The 20,237-nt window shown below is 39.8% G+C and overlaps 1 protein-coding gene across 6 annotated transcripts in view; it reads right to left on the bottom strand.

Moving 5' to 3' along the window:
• The window catches only part of nbr1a (NBR1 autophagy cargo receptor a), a 67,143-nt gene that overhangs the window by 4,510 nt on the left and 42,396 nt on the right, over positions 1-20,237 (bottom strand). For 2 of the 6 annotated variants that reach the window (XM_048560482.2, XM_048560487.1), the window contains 7 exons: positions 18,774-18,881; positions 16,350-16,505; positions 15,273-15,413; positions 13,390-13,750; positions 12,529-12,635; positions 10,838-10,910; positions 2,729-2,828 (listed from right to left, as the gene is read on the bottom strand). In XM_048560482.2, the coding sequence (XP_048416439.1) occupies positions 2,729-2,828; positions 10,838-10,910; positions 12,529-12,635; positions 13,390-13,750; positions 15,273-15,413; positions 16,350-16,505; positions 18,774-18,881 (1,046 nt within the window). The remainder of the gene's footprint in view (positions 1-2,728; positions 2,829-10,837; positions 10,911-12,528; positions 12,636-13,389; positions 13,751-15,272; positions 15,414-16,349; positions 16,506-18,773; positions 18,882-20,237) is intronic. The other 4 variants (XM_048560483.2, XM_059638902.1, XM_048560484.2 and 1 more) reach the window with 3 other exon arrangements.

Here is a 20,237-nt window from a genome sequence, read left to right as displayed (position 1 = left end):
ACTGAATGTTTGTGATGTAGTTTCAAATCAAGTGGGCTGCTCTGTCCTGGGCAGTGTCAAGCTTAAGTGTCATTCTAGCAGCAGTCAAAGCTAGTGGATTCCATCACACTACTTCTTTGCAGTGGATGGAGAGGCTTTGAGGCGAGTTGCTCGCTGAAGAATTCTGAACCTCTGACATGCTGTTGTAGCCACAGTATTTTTATGTTACCGTTCTTTGGTAACTTTCTTTGCATCTAATCTGCACCAGGCATTTTTAAAATTTATTACAGCAATGCCTTTTTCGATCAAGCATCCCCTTGTCATCAACTGGTCGTTTGCCTTTTCCAATATTCTGCAACAGAATATTCCCTCATTAGCCTTTACACAAAGCTACTTTGGAACTAATTTAGCAGCTCTCTTTTCCACGTACTTCAAAAACTTCATACAACTACAATTTCTAACGTGTCTTTAATATTCAAAATTTCCAACGACGCTTCACAGAAAGTTGTGAAACAACAATGATACTGATCTATGGACAAAGATAGGGCACGAGACTGAAAGCTTGATCAAAGATCTATCAGCACAATATTCTGATTTATTCATTTTTCCAACTGTCTGTGGCCACAATATCAATTGTTTTGGCAAAATATCTACTACTAGTTGAGAAAATAATCATCTATCTGCGTCATCTGTCTAATTATCTATCAACATCACCACTTCTTTTTGCTGAAAATCAATGTTACAATTTTTTAATATGAAACTAAACTGTTAACTGATGCAGCACATCTTTTTGATATGCACACAATGTTCAAATCATCATTTACCACTTTTTTCAATCTGGAGTTGTGTAAAAGTTCAATCACCTTGACAGAATTTGAACTTCATGTATCCACAAAGATTATATCATCTGATCTTAAAAATCAGCTATCTTTCAGGGCTAGTTAATCCCAAAAATTCATGGATATCTGCAGCTCAGGTCCGAACATTTAGCACCAAGCTATTCAACAGAACAGTATTTGAATTTGAATTCAAATTCAATCAGGCACTGACAATTTTATTCACCAAGTTTATAACCTTAGAACATAGAACATGGAACATTACAGCACAGTACAGGCCCTTCGGCCCTTGATGTTGTGCCGACCTGTCGTACCAATCTCAAGCCCATCTAACCTACACTATTCCATGTGCGTCCATACGCTTATCCAATGACGACTTAAATGTACCTAAAGTTGGCAAATCTACTACCGTTGCAGGCAAAGCGTTCCATTCCCTTACTACTCTCTCAGTAAAGAAACTACCTCTGACATCTGTCCTATATCTTTCACCCCTCAATTTAAAGCTATGCCCCCTCACGCTCACCGTCACCATCCTAGGAAAAAGGCTCTCCCTATCCACCCTATCTAACCCTCTGATTATTTCATATGTTTCAATTAAGTCACCTCTCAACCTTCTTCTCTCTAACGAAAACAGCCTCAAGTCCCTCAGCCTTTCCTCGTAAGACCTTCCCTCCATACCAGGCAACATCCTAGTAAATCTCCTCTGCACCCTTTCCAAAGCTTCCACATCCTTCTTATAATGCTGTGACCAGAACTGTGTACAATACTCCAAGTGCGGCCGCACCAGAGTTTTGTACAGCTTCACCATAACATCTTGGTTCCAGAACTCGATCCCTCTATTAATAAAAGCTAAAACACTGTGTGCCTTCTTAACAGCCCTGTCAACCTGGGTGGCAACTTTCAAGGATCTGTGTACACGGACATCGAGATCTCTCTGCTCATCTACACTGCTAAGAATCTTACCATTAGCCCAGTACTTTGCCTTCCGGATAATCCTACCAAAGTGCATCACCTCACACTTGTCTGCATTAAATTCCATTTGCCACCTCTCAGCCCAGCTCTGCAGCTTACCTATGTCTCTCTGCAACCTACGGCATCCTTAGTCACTGTCCACAACTCCACCGACCTTAGTGTCGTCTGCAAATTTACTAACCCATCCTTTTATGCCCTCATCCAGGTCACTCTTTGGAGACAGTAACCTTTCTACCATTTGGAAGTAAAATTGGTGCAGAAAGGGAGTAATGGGATGTAACACTGCAGACTTGGAATTTATAGCACCATTCCTTCACTGTTACTGGGTCAAAATCCTGGAACTCACATTCTAACAGATCTCACTAGCCAATTGAACTGCAATGGGTCAACGAGACAGTTCACTACCACCTGCTCCTGGCAATTGAGGGATGGGCAACAAATGTTAGCCAAGCCAGTGATACCCACATTCCCTAATGAAAGTTAAAGCAGCCCTTGCCAGTCACAATAAATGTAAATTTTGAAGAATTTTGTCTAAATACTCAAATTAACATGAACCATGCACGTCATAATAAACTATAAATGGGAGCTTTAGCGAAATATTTTCACCTCTCTTTATCAGTGTTCCTCCTATCTAGCTAAGATATGCGTATGAGCAGCTGTCTGGTTTCTGCTAATCCTATTCATCTGGTTACTATCACTGGTAATGTAATCAGTTTCAAGTAACTATATCACACATAATATGAAGCAGAGAATGCCTTTCAAACATCTACATACAGTACAGGCCTCAAAATAGAAATGGATGATCATAATTTTCTCTTATTAGTGTAATGTCACCAAGAATACACAGATCACATTAAAAACTTTACAGCACTAAAAACTATCTTGTAAACACAACTATCTTGTGAACAGCCTTCTAATGGCTTTATTTAAAGAGTATTTACCTGTGTCACACTGGTATCCCCTGAAAAAAGGGCCTTATAAGCAGAGGCTGCTACAGATAGGGCTCCCTTCACCAGCTCACTAGCAATTCCACTGTGGTGTCTACAAGGAAAAAAAAAATCGAAGACATGTTACAAAATTATGTAGAATAGTCATGAGTTGGATGGCAGGAAGCTGGAATGTGTTTGTAAAAATAAGGAAGAAAGAAAGAGTTCCTTCAAGAGATTGTTTTTTTTCTGTGCTTAGGGATTTCTAAAATATATGTCTGTGAGCAGCAGCTGGAGGTTGCCCGAACAGAAAGTACCCAAAATGAAATCTTTATATTAAAAGGTCAAACAGCATTTTTAATCAAGACAACAGCACTCAAATTTAGCCAATCTAAACCAAGCCCTTAGATACTAAAAACCTGTCAAATTTAAACCTGATGGTGTTGACAACATCGAACCAATTCTATGTAAGAAACACTGTTAGGTCATCATGGGTATAAAGGAGCGGGCAGTTGGACAGACCTTGCCCCCGCCACCAGAGATTTTATTCCTCTTGCATGAACAGATCCCTAGTGGTCATTCAGTCCCACAGGTTTTCGCGCTGTAAAGTTTAATTAGAAGAGCTAACAGACCACATTTGTCCAGATTAAAAACCCTCAGCTCTTTCTTTCTTTCTCTCTCTCTCTCTCTCTCTCTCTCACTAACAGTCCACACAGAAACAATTACAGACAAAAACATTTTAGACAGCAGAACAAAGCTGTTTGTGGAGTAACAGAGAAGGCAGTGTTCCAGAAGACGCAGTCTGTGAAAATGTGGAGAGGTTAAGTTTGAATTTATCGTTGTCTTATTAACTGTATGTATGTATTTGGGACTTGTGTTTATTGGACAGCATTCCGGTAGTATTTAGGCCAGTTAGGGATGGGTTAGTAGTCTGCAGGGAATTGTTTGGTTTGTTAGTCATTCTGATAATTTGTTCATTGTTAGGGTTAAATACATAAATTGTTTCTTGTTATTTACAAAGTAGATCAGGGGTTTTCTTTCTTTTAACCACTCTTAACAGATTATGAGGAGAAAGGTGAGCTTCTTGGGTATTTCAGAGGTAAGTATTAGAAGGGAGCCTCTAGTCCTGCCATAACAGATTGGAGGCCTGTGTTTCGATTGGAATTATCAGAGGGGCTCAACTTCTCCGTTATAACACATGTAAGGGTGAATTCAAATCATAAAGATTTCTGATTAGATCTGCTAACAAAGTTTAAGTTGGGGTATTGAAAAAAATTATATTGAAGAATAAAAACAAACCTTGCGCGCGCGCACCCCCCCCCCCCCCCCACCCCACACCCGCCCAGAGATTTTATTCTTCTTGCATGAACAGAACCCTGTCCTGTCCTTCCCCAATCAAAACAAGAGCTTCCTGAAAGTGACCAGGCATTATTGCTCCAGGTTTCTTATGAGAGTGGGGCAAGGTGTGATATTATAAACTTCAGAACTTTAATAAACTGTTCATGTTTTGAAAGAATCAAAGATAAACAGTTACACACTGACAGATGCATCAATAATGTTGTCTGAAATAAACTATTACAGGACAGGGACAAACGAAGACAGGAACTGAAAGTAATTAGTAATGTCTGGGAAAAGAACGAGTTGAGACTATATGAACAGAACTGTTTTGACATCACTTGATAACTGGCTGCTTTATGCCACAAGGATAACTGATTGCCCTGCAGAAGAATTTAAGCAGCTAATCATAGGAAACCTGTGTCTTCAAACAGTCAGTCAATGACAAATGTAACAAGGAGCAGGAAGCTACTCCTGATAAGAAGGCAAGCTGCAGATCTGCAATATTTGGGAAGAAAATCATCAATAATATCAAATCACAGATCTGAAGGTCAAAAATCTGTATAAGAGTCCAACACCAGAACCCTTCATTAGCTGACCTTCGAAGAACAACAATGCACAAACATTGAACACTGCATAGTTTCAGAGGCAGACATTTTTGGTTGGAACTGCAGCTGAACTCCACCATTAATCAGGTAATAGCCAAGTTGAGGCATAAGGCTTGACTTGCTTATTTGAGGGGTCTTATTTTGGTTGCTTTATGCAATAAAGTTTAAAAATAACTGTTTCAGTACTTGATTGTCTGCGAGATTTCTTAATTAGTCAAATTAAAGATAACTTGGTGATTTTTCCAAAACAAAGGTTTGAAAAAAATACCCCATGTACAAATCGAAGACAAAATGAGAATACATTCATACATACAAATCAGGGTATGATTAGGCCATTTGGCCCTTCAAGCCTGCTTTACCAGTCAATAAGATCACAGCTGATTTTATTCCACATTCTTATCAACCTCTGTTAATCTTCAATTCCTGTGCCCAATAAGAATCCATCTTGCTCTGCTTTCAAAATATTCAATGACCACACTTGCACCACTTTCTGAGGCAGAATTACAAAGGTGTAGAATCCACTCAAAGAAAATATTACTCCAAAATCCATCCAAAAATTTTAAAACAGTGCTCCCGAGGTTTGAGCTCACCCATAAGAGTGAACATCCCTTCCATGTCCATTTTGTAGAACCATTCAGGATCTTATAAACTTCAAATCAAATCATCCTTGCTCTATTGGACTAGTGAAAACAAGCCCAGCTTTCTAATCTTTCCTCATAAGAGAGCCCACTCTTTCCAGATATCAATCTAGTAAATATGCTCTGAACCACCTCAAATAAATTTACCCCTTCCATAAAGGAAGGTCAACAAAATTATACACAGTATTTGAGATGTGATCTCACCGGTGCCTTGAACAAATGAATAAAAACTTAATTCTTTATTCAATTCAGCTTGAAATAAAGGCTATCATCCAATTAGCCTTTGACCAAATGCTATACCTGTATACTAATGCTTTGTGACTCATATGCACTAGAATGCCTAGTCTCATTGGGCCTTACAGTCATTCTCCATTTACGTATTGCTCTGTTTTTAATTCTTTCTTGCCAAAGTGAATAACTTCACATTTTCCCCCAATGGCAAAAGCCTGGAGTACAATGCACTTTACCGATGGTGTACTGGTCTGTATCCTTATGTCATCTGACAATGCACTTTCCCATCTATCTTCATACCACCTACAAATTTAGCCATCTTGCCTTCAATCCTTTCATCCAAGTTATTAATATAAATTGTGAAAGTGTTGGGAGGCCAGCTCAGGTTCTGTGGGATCCCATTTGTCACATCCTGATATTAGAAAAATAAGTTTTTATACATACTTGGTTTGCTACCAGCCAGCCAATCCAACATAGAAACAATCTGTTTTTAAGTAAGTAGATGGGTGGTACTACAGAATTTGAGTGCTCTTAGCATTGGATACATTTTGTCAATGATTTTCCTCTAATAACCGTCAGGACAATTTTCAAGAAATATTAATGCAGGGGGGAAAAATAAAAAACTTTATACTCTGAGAGGAGAATGATAAGTATACTCTGACTGATAGTGGCATTACCATGAAGAATAACCCTTTTGCGGGAATATATCCCCCAGGAATTTAACCAGAGAAAGCGACAAAACAGGTGACAGTCAATAGGTGCAGCATATATACAATTCTTTTTCTATGCAAACAACAAAGCCTTGTGTATTAATACACGCAGCTTCCAGCACATGTTAATTTCACATTTTGGGACCAAAAGAGCCACAAAGCAAATGTTGTGTGCAACTACAAGAATCCGAATGCGTATATATTGACCAGTGAGGTAGGCTTACAGTAGACAGCAGTATAAACCTCCTGGTCAATTTCTTAACTAGGATATCAAAAAGAACTGGATTTCACATAACCATTTCAAAAAATGCATTTCAGCAGATGAAACTCAATAAGACACAAGTAAATTCTTACAAGCAGTTGAGGATTCAAATTTATCAAACATTCCAAATAAAAGCAAACTACTGCAGATGTAAGACATTGTGAGATAAAAACAAGTGCAAGAGAAACTCAGCGGGTCTGGCAGCACCTGCAGACAGAGAATATTAACTTTTCAGGTCCCGTATGGGTGCTATTCAGAGTCGTATCCAGCAGAACAGTGCTGGGTTCTGAAAATTCATATCGGATTCAAACCGTTTACTCTTTCTCTCTTCATAGATGCAATCAGACCTGCTGAGTTTCTCCAGCACCTCGTTTATATTACAACAAACATATCATCAACATTGAGAAATACACAAGGAGTAGGAAGTTGGACGTCATCCCTTTGAAGACACATTTCTCATGGCAAAAAAAGTTTGCAAGAGTTGAGCCTAGCAGGAATCCCAAGGCAACATTTGTTTGGATGTTCATCATGTCGTTGAAACTGAATCCAACTGCACAATTTGCTGACTTCATACATTCACTGATACAAAATTCACACAATAGGTCTGCTTCTAGATTGCCATGATATAATGCTACAATGCAATTGTCTATGGTTTCCTCAAATGCCATATTGGCAAATGGCTGACAATGGCAAGAGCGCATTGTTACCAAATAGTCTTTGCAAACATGATTGAATCCTTCATCTCTTGTGGAAGACTTGTCAAAATGTCATTCAACCATTTGAATGTTCCTGTCGTACAGAAACAGTCAGAGGCGAGGACAAGTACAATGCTGCCTTGGAATCAGTGATGGGGCCCAGTTCTTTCAATATTTGTCAGGATTCGGAGAAACTTGCCTATGATGGAATGACAACTAACCCCTATCCCTTGGGTACTTCCAATATGATATATTTAGTACATTTGAATTTGCAGCTGCCCCTAACAGTTTCCTTACACACCTTAATGGGCTGTATTCTATGTACAAATTGACAAGTGAAACACAGCAGTCAAATCAGCCCTTTTCCTTGATGTTCTAGTTTACAAACTAGCCAGGGAATGTTCTACTACTATCTACTGCAAGTTTGATGCAGAACCAGAGCACATCAAAGCAATCCTGTAGAATAATGGTTATCCTGATCAGATCATTTCTTGTTGATGAGGCCTAAAGCTGTCACTTTTGATCCTGACAAAAACATGCCTAGTCTACCTCAGATTACCATGGAAAGGTAAGTTACGGTACCTCAAATGTTTCAGCAGATGAAGCTAAATGTTGCACAATGCTACTAAGCTGCAGCAACATGAGTGGAGTTATTCCCAAAAGGATGCTACGAGAAAATATCCTGCCTATCACACAAATGGTTAACGTGGTCTACTAATGTGGAATTTCAGTGCTGGTGTGACCATACTGATGTATGGTCCCTTAGGGGAGGTGACAGCCTAGTGATATTATCACTGGACTGTTAATCAATAGACCCAGGTAATATTCTGCGAACCCGGGTTCAAATCCCGCCATGACACATGCTGGAATTTTATTTCAATAAATATCTGAAATTAAGAATCTAATGATGACCACAAATCCATCGCCGATTGCAGGAAAAATCGATCTGGTACACTAACGGACTTTATGGAAGGAAACTGCCGCATCTGCTCCCACGATAAGACATTCCACTCCCGCACATCCCAGATGTCCAAGTTCTTTAAGGACCGCAACTTTCCCCCCACGGTGATTGAGAACGCCCTTGACCGCGTCTCCCGCATTTCCCGCGACACATCCCTCACACCCCGCCCCCGCCACAACCGCCCCAAGAGGATCCCCCTCGTTCTCACACACCACCCCACCAACCTCCGGATACAACGCATTATCCTCCGACACTTCCGCCATTTACAATCCGACCCCACCACCCAAGACATTTTTCCATCCCCTCCCCTGTCTGCTTTCCGGAGAGACCACTCTCTCCGTGACTCCCTTGTTCGCTCCACACTGCCCTCCAACCCCACCACACCCGGCACCTTCCCCTGCAACCGCAGGAAATGCTACACTTGTCCCCACACCTCCTCCCTCACCCCCATCCCAGGCCCCAAGATGACATTCCACATTAAGCCGAGGTTCACCTGCACATCTGCCAATGTGGTATACTGCATCCACTGTACCCGGTGCGGCTTCCTCTACATTGGGGAAACCAAGCGGAGGCTTGGGGACCGCTTTGCAGAACACCTCCGCTCAGTTCGCAACAAACAACTGCACCTCCCAGTCGCAAACCATTTCCACTCCCCCTCCCATTCTCTTGATGACATGTCCATCATGGGCCTCCTGCACTGCCACAATGATGCCACCCGAAGGTTGCAGGAACAGCAACTCATATTCCGCCTGGGAACCCTGCAGCCATATGGTATCAATGTGGACTTCACCAGCTTCAAAATCTCCCCTTCCCCTACTGCATCCCTAAACCAGCCCAGTTCATCCCCTCCCCCCACTGCACCACACAACCAGCCCAGCTCTTCCCCCCCACCCACTGCATCCCAAAACCAGTCCAACCTGTCTCTGCCTCCCTAACCGATAGTAAAATGCCCTGTGGGTGAAGTGGAATCAGGTGAATGTACTTAGATTTCCAGAACTCGATAAGATTGTTGTGGAAAACAAAGTGTCATGACGTTGGCATAACATTTTGTTGTGAACAGAGAACTGGATTGCTGACAGGAAAGACAGCAGACACAAATGGGTCTGTCTGGTTGGAAAAATGCAACAATGTGTCACGGGGTCAATGCATCGACTTTTGACAATTCTTATTAAAGACTTGGATGAAGGGACAGATGATATGGTTGCTATGAAGAAAGCAAAAATGTAAGCTGCAAAGAAGAGACAAGGAATAGAAGGAGATATACCCAAGTTAAGTGAGTGGACAATGATCTGTCAACTATAGTGTATTATAAGAAAATACAAAACTGCATTTTGGAAGGAAAAATATAAAAGCACTTTAACTAAATGGACAGCGATTATAGACCTCAGAGTCAGAGTGTCCTCATGCATGAATCATGAAATACTAGTACACAGGGTTCAGCTTTCCTTCGTACTTGCTAATAGCACTTTGTCATGCATTGCAAAGGCAACTGAATTCAAAAGTAAGGAGGTCATACATCAGTTACACAGGACACTGATCAAACCATGTCTGGTGTACTGTGTACAATGTTAGTTACACTATTTAAGGGAGCAGTTCAGAGAAGATTTTCTAGAATGACACTCAGAAATGGTAGGTTATCATTTGAACAAAGGTTGGATAGGCTCAGCTCATATCTGTTGGGAGTTTAGAACAGTAAGATTTGAAACATACGAGATCCTGTGGGGGCTTGACATGGTGAACAGGAAAGGGTGTTTCTACTCATGAGAAATTCTCGAACTAGGGGTCATTGTTTAATTTGGGGGTGGGGAGTGGAGGGAGGAAAGTCTCCATTAAAACAGAGATGAGTCGGAGTCGTAAAGTATAGAAACCCTTTGGTTCAACTCATCCATGCCGACCAAGTTTCCCAAACTAAACTAGTCCCATTTGCCTGCATTTGGATCAAATCCCTCCAAACCTTTCCTATTCATGTACCTGTCCAAATGACTTTTCATTGTTGTAACTTACCTGTCTACCACTTTCTCTGACAGCTCGTTCCTGACACTCACCAACCTCTGTGAGGAAAAAGTTGCCCCTCGTGTCCATTTTAAAGCTTTCTCCTCTCTCTAAAAAATACGCCTCCTGGTTTTAAAACACCTTTGCTATTCACTATCTAAAACACTCATGATTTTACAAACTTCTATACAGATCATCCCTCAACCTCCTACACGCCTAAGTCTCAACCTATCCTTGTAACTCAAATCCTCCAGTCCCAGCAACATCCTGGTAAATCTTTTCTGAATGCTCCCCAATTTAACAATATCCTCCCTCTCAACAGGGTGACCAGAACTGTACCCTTGAGGTTAATTATTTTCTCTGAGAGGGTTGTGAATCTTCTCAACTCTCTTCAAAAAGGTAATGGAAGCAGAATCTTTGAATATTTTCAAGGCAGAGGTGGGTAAATTATTGGACAAGGATTTAAAAGGTTATTGGGTGAACAGGAATCTGGAATGGAGGCTGCAATCAGATTAGCTGTGATCTTATTAAATAATGGAGTAGGGTCAAGGGACCAAAGCCTTACTCCTGTTCCCAACTTGTTGGTTCCCATGCAAACTTCCATCTTGAACATTTTTAGTTCCAAAAACAAGCAGATCTTGTATTGCAAAAGCATATTTTTAATAGCAAGTCTGTGTAGTCTGTACTTTCACCTTAAATGCGGGCACTGTCTATTTTTCATGGTCTTGGGTGGTTCTGCAAACTTTATCTCCAAATGCGTAGATACTGAAAACAAATGGTATAGTAATTAGTCTCAAAATATTAAGGTGGCTTAAAGGCAATATACTATTTGGTGTCTACATCATTAAAACAAAAGCCTCCTTGCCATTGCTAGAAAAGTTGACATATGGTTATAAGTTCACAAAAGTTCATGTGTTTTGGCTTTAACTAATCATAATCAAAAGGATATATCATAATTGTACAAATGAACCAAGTATCCGGCCAATACAACAATTAAACATAGTACAATAAGTGGGGGAAATGAAAACTGAACTATATACCTCTGATGAAGGGTCTAGGCCCGAAACGTGAGCTTTTGTGCTCCTGAGATGCTGCTTGGCCTGCTGTGTTCATCCAGCCTCACGTTTTATTATCTACATACCAGTTAAAACCAGATTGCGACAGTTCATTCTTACCTGTCATTTTTCAAATGCAGTCAACTTTCAACAGTTCCTTTAGCTCCTAATGCACTCTAAGGTGGCCAAATTGGTGTCGAAAGTCAAAACACCCAGGTTTAGCTCGTCTCAGCAAAAGATTGAAAGCTTACACTAGGAACGGCTGCACAGGTAATCATTATGCAGCATTCAATAAAATGGTTGAGTTGCATTTCAATGAATACTGGATGACCAAAGACCATCTCTCCTAGCATCACCCAATTGATTTGGAGTAATCTATTGTTGCAAAATATTTTGTAAAGTACTTAAAGCTTTAACCCCTTTCACAGTTTACTTCCTAATGAAGGTTTGAAGAGGACTTTTGAACACAGTCAACTTCCTGGGGCACTTTGTCGAGACTTTATCAACATTCTTGCAAAAGTTATTTGAAAACATCTTAGAGGGCTTCACCCAAAACTACTAAGAGCTGAGTTACTTTGCACAACTGACTCACTTAATCACAAAGAGGGAAAAAAAAAGGCTGCTTGGTCATTGATCACTTATTGAGGTTCCCTTTAGTTTGCAGGATGAAAAAGAAAAGAAATTAAACTAGGATGAGCAGAAACAGTTGCTGCAAGAGAGGGGGACAGAGGTACAAACAGGACATTTCTCCACCTTTGGACCCTGCCCACTTGAATCTCTGATATTGCATCCAAAAACCTGGACTCCCTCTGAATTGGTTCCTTTGCCACCCTGGAACTGGCCATCAGCCAGCATGTTTCAGACCTTCATTTGAACTGGCGGTTTTCAAGCCCATAGTTACTGCCCAATTGAAATGGTGCTCAATCAGCCTTCAAGTGTTCAAGCTGTTTTAGAGCCTCCAAATCCAAATTACAGTAAACATTAATTGGAACTAAAAAAGTGTACTAATACCAGCCAAACAGGCTTGTCTTATTAAGCTGTCCCCATCCACTTCGTACCCGGTTTCACAATGTTATGAAATTAACTCTTCTGGTGTTTTTAATTCAAAGTTTCCATGATGCCTGTTTTAACTTATCATTCAAATAATAAGTGTTTGAAATCTGCAGCACCGGCCAAAATACTTCCCAGCAACACAGCAACTAATCTGCAATTGAAAGCTAGTGTCAAGAAAAGCTGAAAGAACCAGTGATGAATAATCAGGAAGATGGGAACCTATGGCAAATAGTAACTAGAAAAATAACATTTGCAACTATGATATTCCATATTACCGTTGTTTTCATGATGGACAGGTGATCTAACTGCAGTATTCTCCACATCAGCCATTTCCAATACATCAGACTGAACTTCTTTTGAATTTAGAGTTGAGGTGTCATTCCTTTAACAATAAACCAGGAAAACAAATTAAAATTTGTTGCCCATGTGAATATAATTTATTACCAATTTAAATTATAAACTCAGGTTAAACACCTTCATTCTAACATTACCAAAAGAATGTATAGAAGACTAGGGTTTTTAAGAGCTTTTAAATATTTTAATGAAAGCAACACATTTAAATAAATGAATGCATGCTCCCATCGACAGCCACGTTATTTGTCTCTTCTAATCTCTGGCATGTATGATTTTTGATATGGAGTATGTTGGGAATATTACTCATGTCAGAGTCTTCACAGGGAAGGTGAAGGCCATTGGAATTCAGAGAAAACACAGCATGATCTGATTCTGTCTGTCCCAGAATCTGCACTGCCACAAAAAAAAACAAAGAAAACACAAGTAGTGTGTTTGGTTTTTAAACCAGAAGCATAATGGATAACTGAATAATTTAGCTAACTTGTTGCAAACTGGATTCTTGGGAACGTGACTCATACATGATTTTTTGTTTAACCCATTAGACAGCCAATAAAAGCTTTCTGAATGTTTGCTATAAAACACTTTGTAATTGTTGAAACCATGGAGTATCGCGACATTACTGAATTTCAAAACTTGGGTTTGCAGAAACAAGGTTATATGCTATGGAGAGGCAATGCTCCAACTTAAATATTTAAAATGTGATCAATGTAAATTTACAGATAAGCATTATTTAAACACAATACGTGAGACCATTATTGCAATGTGTAAACTAATAATACTACCTTTGGTGAAGCAAAGGTGCAGACAGCACCTCTGGTTTAAGTGGCTCCATATCCAATGTCTGAGATGTGCACAATATATCATTAATGTTTTGCAATGGAGGTCTATTTTCATCGACTGCTTGGGCACTCTCAGTAACCACTGCATCTGATACCAGTTCTATCTCATCTTCCACTTCTTCAGGTTGAGAAAAAGCAGAACTGCATCGAGATTCTACCAGAGGACGACTAGTATCAAAACACTCTGGCAGGATGATAACGTAATCCTCTGAACATTCTGAGGACACCTGGCTTTGTATGTCATACTTCTCTTCTTCAAAGTCTACAGTAGAACTGCCAGCCACATGAATTTCAAGTTTATTATCTGCAAATCAAAAGCAAACAACAGTTTATTTATTTGTTTAAAAATGGATCAATAATCTTATCATTCATTTAAATTGCAGTTTACATGTCACTCTTGAGCTTCATTTATGAAATTCAATGACACAATACTGATTCTCAACAAGATAATGGTAATATGCATTGAGTTTTCTTTTAGTTTTGGTCACCATGATTGCAAATAGTCTTGAGAAATTGGGAAAAATGTTAAAAGGAATAAGGATGATATTAAATGCTTTAGACTTCAACTGCGATCTAGGAATGTATTTTTCCAAGAGTTGCCTGATTATGCAATGGCTCCAAGAGATCTAAAGTACATTGCTCTATAAATTAAACTGGATTCAATCTTGGATGAATATAGGTCCTCTACACTTGTGATGGGGAAGGTGAGGAAGGTCGACCTGAGAAAAATTGGCATTTTGGTGAATGGTGATACAGTTTCCATATCTTTCTAGTACAGAGACAAGAGAGTTACTCGGAATAGAAAACAATCCTCTAGGCTTCCAACAATAGTACAATAGAATAACAGTACATTTTACTTAATTTTAAAATAACCTTACTGTTGTTCTCAGAAGATTCCAAGATACATATACTTAGCTTAATTCTGAAGCGTTTTTGTACTTGAACTGAATAGGATACTTACAAAAAATTTTTTTAAAAAAACTTTTAGCTGGGAAAGTCTCTATAAATCATTTCAAAATAAACAAAAGCATTGTACAACATGTGAGAAATTGTGCACAGGGCATGATCAGTAAAGGGAAAAGCAAAAACATGCTGGATCAACTGATAACTGTAAATTTAAGATTAATATTTTTGGTGTGAAGGGACTGGGCAAAAGCATGTGTATATAATCCTGTATAAACACTGAAATAGTTCAGAAAGAACAGTTCTGTAAAGGATAACCCGGCTCTCCACTCCCCCACTAGTGTCTATCCAATGTCTACATGGAGTGTGAAGGAACACTCTCCACTGGTCAGGATAGTGTGACTTCAACACCCAAGAGGCCCAACTCCATCTGAGATAAAGAAATGCAGTTGATCTGCACTCCCTTCGTCACTCCCAGTATTCAATGCCTTCACCACCAACACACAGAGAGCAGTGTGCACCATCTACAAGATGCATTAACCCAGCAAGATTCCTTCAATAGCATCTTTTAAACTTTGACGTCTACCAGCTAGAAACAGAAAGGTAACAGATGCAAAGGATCAATACAAAAAAAAAGATTGAAAATTTCCCTCCAAGCCACACAACATCCTGACTTGGAACCCTTGGTCATGGGTCAAACTCCTGGAACTCCCTTCCAATCAGCACTGAGAGTGCACCTATATTCTCAAAACTGCAGCATTTCAAGAATGCAGCTCACTTGGCCAAGTGCTGGTCTAGCCTGTGAAACCAGATGCCACAAGTGAATATTAATTTTAAGTGACAGACAGCCATGACTCTGTTGAACAGAGGCATAACAAGTTCTTCGGGCTAGATGGGCTACTCTTGTTTCTAAGGTCTATTACCTTTCTCTGGCAACACTTCTTGTGTGCAGGATTCTTCTGTTGAACTTGTAGCAGTAGCTGTGGTCAGAATGGCCCTGCAAGATTTCTCTTCGCTGATGCCAGCAGAGCGACAGGTTTCTTGCAGATCTTGGACGGTGCCTGCTAAAAAAGGAGCTTGGCTGAAAGGCTTATGGATAACTTCTGCTTATAGTTGGAGATACTGAAAGATTTGATGAAGGATTAAGATGTATTTTACTTCCTTTCAGTTTGCCTTAATCATCAGAACGGTTAACAGAATCAGAAGTGATATTACTCAGTCCAATTTGTTGAAAATGAAAGTAAAATTCTAGAACTTCCTATACCTGCCCAAGCACATTGCATCCCTATTTTATTTCTCCCCTATTCTCTAAAGCAGAAAAAATTACTGTAAAAAAATTCTTGTAATTCTTGAAACTGAATAACATTCATGCTCTACAACTACTAAAAGCGCAGTCTTGCATTTGTATTCTAAATGCCCCTATGCATCACTAATTACATGCATGATTAATTACAATTGAGACAATTTTGTATGAACAAAGGGTTACTGTGGAAGTAAAAATTTATTACTCATTTAGTAGGGTTGTAATAATTACTGTAAATGTGCCAAAAAGGTAGCATAACCACAATAAAAAACCTTACACGATCTTCAGTGTATTAGGCTACAGAAAGGACCAGATTTTAAAAAGTCTGATCTCCAAATTGTTTTAAGATGTTTACTTTTGAGAAATTATTTTGCTTTCAAAGCAAATAATTAGTGTTGATCAAACAACTCAACCGGAAAACAAGACAATGATCTGGAATAGAAACAATTTTTTAAACTTAACAGTTCTCCATTTGAGAAATAACAGTTCTGTCAAACACAACTCTTAACAGCAAATTGAATCATTTATCATCACTCAACACGTCATAAGAGGACTTTTCCACAAAGGGGATTTAATAAATTCTACATTCAAGCCTCCACAGTCCAGAACTGTTCAGAGTTTCTGCACAAATTCCGAATGCTAATGTAGCAGTCAAGTTGACACTGTTTACTATTTTTTACCCCCTGCAAATGCTTACTGTCAGGTTTACCCCTGCGGCGTGGCAGCAAATCAGGTGCCTCATCTAAAGCTAGAGAACGAATAACTGTCTCACAGACAAACTGAGTTCCGCTGATGTCCTCCTCGCCTTCTTCTAAATGAGGATGATCTGTTGGCTTCTCCATCAGTGTCACATCTGTAAGGAAATAAGAAAAGCATCAAAAATGATGCAGATGACCAAAGCCTACATTTCAAATTTAAAACTAGACTGATATCTTGATCCACAAAAATTGAAGGACTTAGTGAGGAATATTCAGAAGTACAACTTCCAATTTACTATTAAAAGCGTATCCTTCAAAACAAATAACAAAAAGAAAGTATGCTTTGTAAAACTGTAAATAGTATTTTTCAAACTACTGAAGTGATAACCCAATGTACAGCCAAGGTAGCTTTACCAGTATTGACTACTACAGTATCATCTATTAACAGTCATAGAGTAGAGTAATACAGCATGGAAACAGGGCCTTCGGCCCAAAATGGTCCATGGTGCCCACTCAGTCCCAATTGCCCACATTTGGTCCATATCCCACTAAACCCTCCCCATCCACGCACCTACCAAATGTTGTTTAAAATATTGCTACTGTACTTGCCGCCACCACTTTCTCAGGCAGCCCATTCCATATACACACCAATCTCAGTGTGAAGACATTGCCCCTCAGGTCCTTCCTAACTCTTTCCCCCCCCAAACTTAAACCTATACCCTCTAGTTTTCAATTCCCTGTCCCTGGGAAAAACACTATATGCATTTGTCCTATCTATGCCCCTTGTGATTTTATACACCTCAATAAGCTCACCCCTCACTCTCCAAGGAATAAAGTCCCATCCTGGTCAACCTCTCCCTAAAATTCAGGAGTTTATCTTCAACCTGTCTTTCGGATTTGAATGGTGCATTTATTGCGCATGATTAGCTGTCCTGTAGGCAATAAGAATCAATCTCTGAATACAGAGAAGAGGCAAATAGGTAAGAGATAAACACCTTATCATGAAAGCCATTAATAATACTTCTGAAAATGTAGAACGCAGCCATTTTTCTGGCACTGATCCACAAACAAGCAGAATTACAGAATTCAAATGCACAACATATAATGATATTTTCAAAAGAGAATTGTGCTTCAATTCCTTGAATAATCTATTTTTTTCCCTTTTCTTTTTCAAAGCAGCAATAACAAAAAAGCGGTCAAACCACCCATAATCTCAAAGACATCTGTTATGCATTGTGCCAGGAGACATACTTTAAAACACAAACAGCAAACCAGGAAGCTAAAAGTTCCAGGCAAAATTTTTCAGTTTCCAGCCAGTGTTTTGCCAAGTGATACTGATGGCAATCAGCCCTCCACAGCTCAGAACTACTTTTCTCAAACAATCTTTCATTCTTCATCTCACCAACAACTCTTTGGCATTATTCTCATGGATTCATACGGCAACAGAGACAGGAGTGATCGCCACTGTCAGAACTTGCTGACATTCATACCACCAGTGGCATATTTAAACCCCAGCACCATTCAGATGCTGCAAGCTAGCAATCGCCCTTCATATTGTGGTACTCAAACTATTACCACTGAAGAAATGACCTAGAAAGGTACGTTAATACTCCACTTTGTAGATGCTCATTTAAGGAGAGGATAACCTCTATGTCAAAAACCAATTCAATAAGCTTCAAATGTGCTGTGCTACACTCCTCTCCTATTAACTCCACTGCTAACTCATTCTTAATCACAAGCTCCAATCCCTCTCACAGAACTAATTCATTATTTTCTTGTGCCAGCACCAGTGGTGGCACAACTTGCATGTGTGAAATAAGCTACAGAACCCTCAGAGGGTGCAGCATCAAGGAGTTCACCTGCGCAAAATATTTTCACTTTGGTGGATCCTCAATCTAGAATCAGTTTTGGTGAGAACATCACTGACACTCCTCCACAGCTCACTGCAGAAGAAACACCTCCGGTCTCTGTCACTCAGAACTGTTGGAGATCAGAAATCTGCTCAGTCCCAGTTAGGCATAGATCCCGTAAGCACTATCATTAATGACTTTGTCAAAATGCACAGGAACAGCAGGCAGGCTTGTTCAGAGGTATTTGATAAGTTGGTCACCCCCTCGACCGTTCAATGCTCCCCACTGCGGCAAAACGAGGAATAATTCTGAAGTCTGCCAATGTAAATTCTGCCAACTGTGCCAATTTAATGTGGAAAAATTAGTAAAAGTTTGACATGGCACTTGGGATTCTACTTCACCACCAGATGCAATAAAACTAGACAGTTCAAATTAGAAAAGGCTGAGAATCTGGTGCAAGGTGAATTCAACGCAAAAGGTGATTCTTCCAGATTACAAAACGTTTTGAATAACTATTGAAAACCAAGTTGTTAATTCTAAGTCCACAGTATCTAATGAAACAAAGTGTCTTACCAAACCGTGACTTGAAAGTAGCTTCACTTTCCTCTTCAATCTGCCCTAAGCCTGGCCTCTCCACTAGTGGGCCATCGTGGGGCAAAGGTGACATACATGGAGTCATGTCTTTGAAACAAAAACAATTTTAAATTTTAAAATTAATATGTGAAAAGATCACAAATTTAAGAACATTTTCAAAAGGAATGCACAACAAGCAGTCTAAGATCAACACCTGAATAAGTGAAGTAATATATAAAAATGATCATTGTATACTTATGTAGCAATTTAGTAACAGCACAGAAACAAGTCACTTGACCCAGCTGATTTATGCCAATATTTATGCTCCAAATGAACCACCTGTCAGCCTACTTGATTATGCCTAATGGTAATAAGTGTTCATTCCTTTCTCTTCACCAACCAAACTAAATGGGCTTCAGCTCAAAAAGCATTTCTCCAACATTCCTCACTGTACCATATGGTAGCAAGTTTCACATCCTAGCCACAACAGGCTAGGTTAAAGAAACTTCTCTGAAGTTCCTGTTTTGATGTACTAATGGCGAACTGATATTTACAAGTCCTTGCTTTTGATTTATCCACAACATTTTATTATAAGATAACAAAGTGTGGAGCTGGATAAACACAGCAGGCCAAGCAGCATCTCAGGAGCACAAAAGCTGACGTTTTGGGCCTGGACCCTTCATCAGAGAGGGGGATGGGGAGAGGGAACTGGAATAAATGAGAGAGGGGGAGGCAGACCGAAGATGGAGAGAAAAGAAGATAGGTAGAGAGGAGAGTATAGGTGATGAGGTAGGGAGGGGGAGAGGCCAGTCCAGGGAAGACGGACAGGTCAAGGAGGCGGGATGAGGTGGTAGGTAGGTAGGTAGGTTGTGATCTCCCAAGTTGGCTTCTTTACCAGGCCAAAACCTGTTCAGTGTTCTTCTGATCAATGTAACCAGAACTCCTGATCTTGCAAATCTGATTTTGCACTTCCATGACAAGTTACTTTGGCAGCATTGAAAGCAAGCACTCTGGGGTGACAGGTTTGCCATATGAGATTGATTTGGCCTGTATCAACTGGAGTTCTGAAGAATGAGAGAGATTCTCAATGAAATGAATAAAATTCTGATTGGGATAGGCATACCAGATGCAGGGATGATGTTTCTCCCGGCCAATGTGGCAACATGTGGAGGTGGGGTGGGAGCAATAAAGGGAAAGGGAGAGCCAGAGTCCAGATCAAGGAGTCAAAGTCTCAGATTATGTGGTAGTCTATTTCAGAAAGAGAGGAGGCGAAACTTGTGAAAATTTTCTACCATCGAAGAAAGTTGAGGCTCAGTCACTGAATATATTTAAGAACGAAGTAGACTTGAAGAGGCTAAAAGATGTTAAACAGTATGGGAGGAGAGAAAAAGTATTGCATTGAGATAGGGAATCAGCCATGCTCATGCTGAATGGGGACAGCAGGTTTGATGAGCCAAAAGTCTC

This window comes from Stegostoma tigrinum, chromosome 31, assembly GCF_030684315.1.
Source record: "Stegostoma tigrinum isolate sSteTig4 chromosome 31, sSteTig4.hap1, whole genome shotgun sequence".
NCBI classification, from domain to species: Eukaryota; Metazoa; Chordata; class Chondrichthyes; order Orectolobiformes; family Stegostomatidae; genus Stegostoma; species Stegostoma tigrinum.
This window is presented reverse-complemented; position numbering and strand designations above follow the sequence as displayed.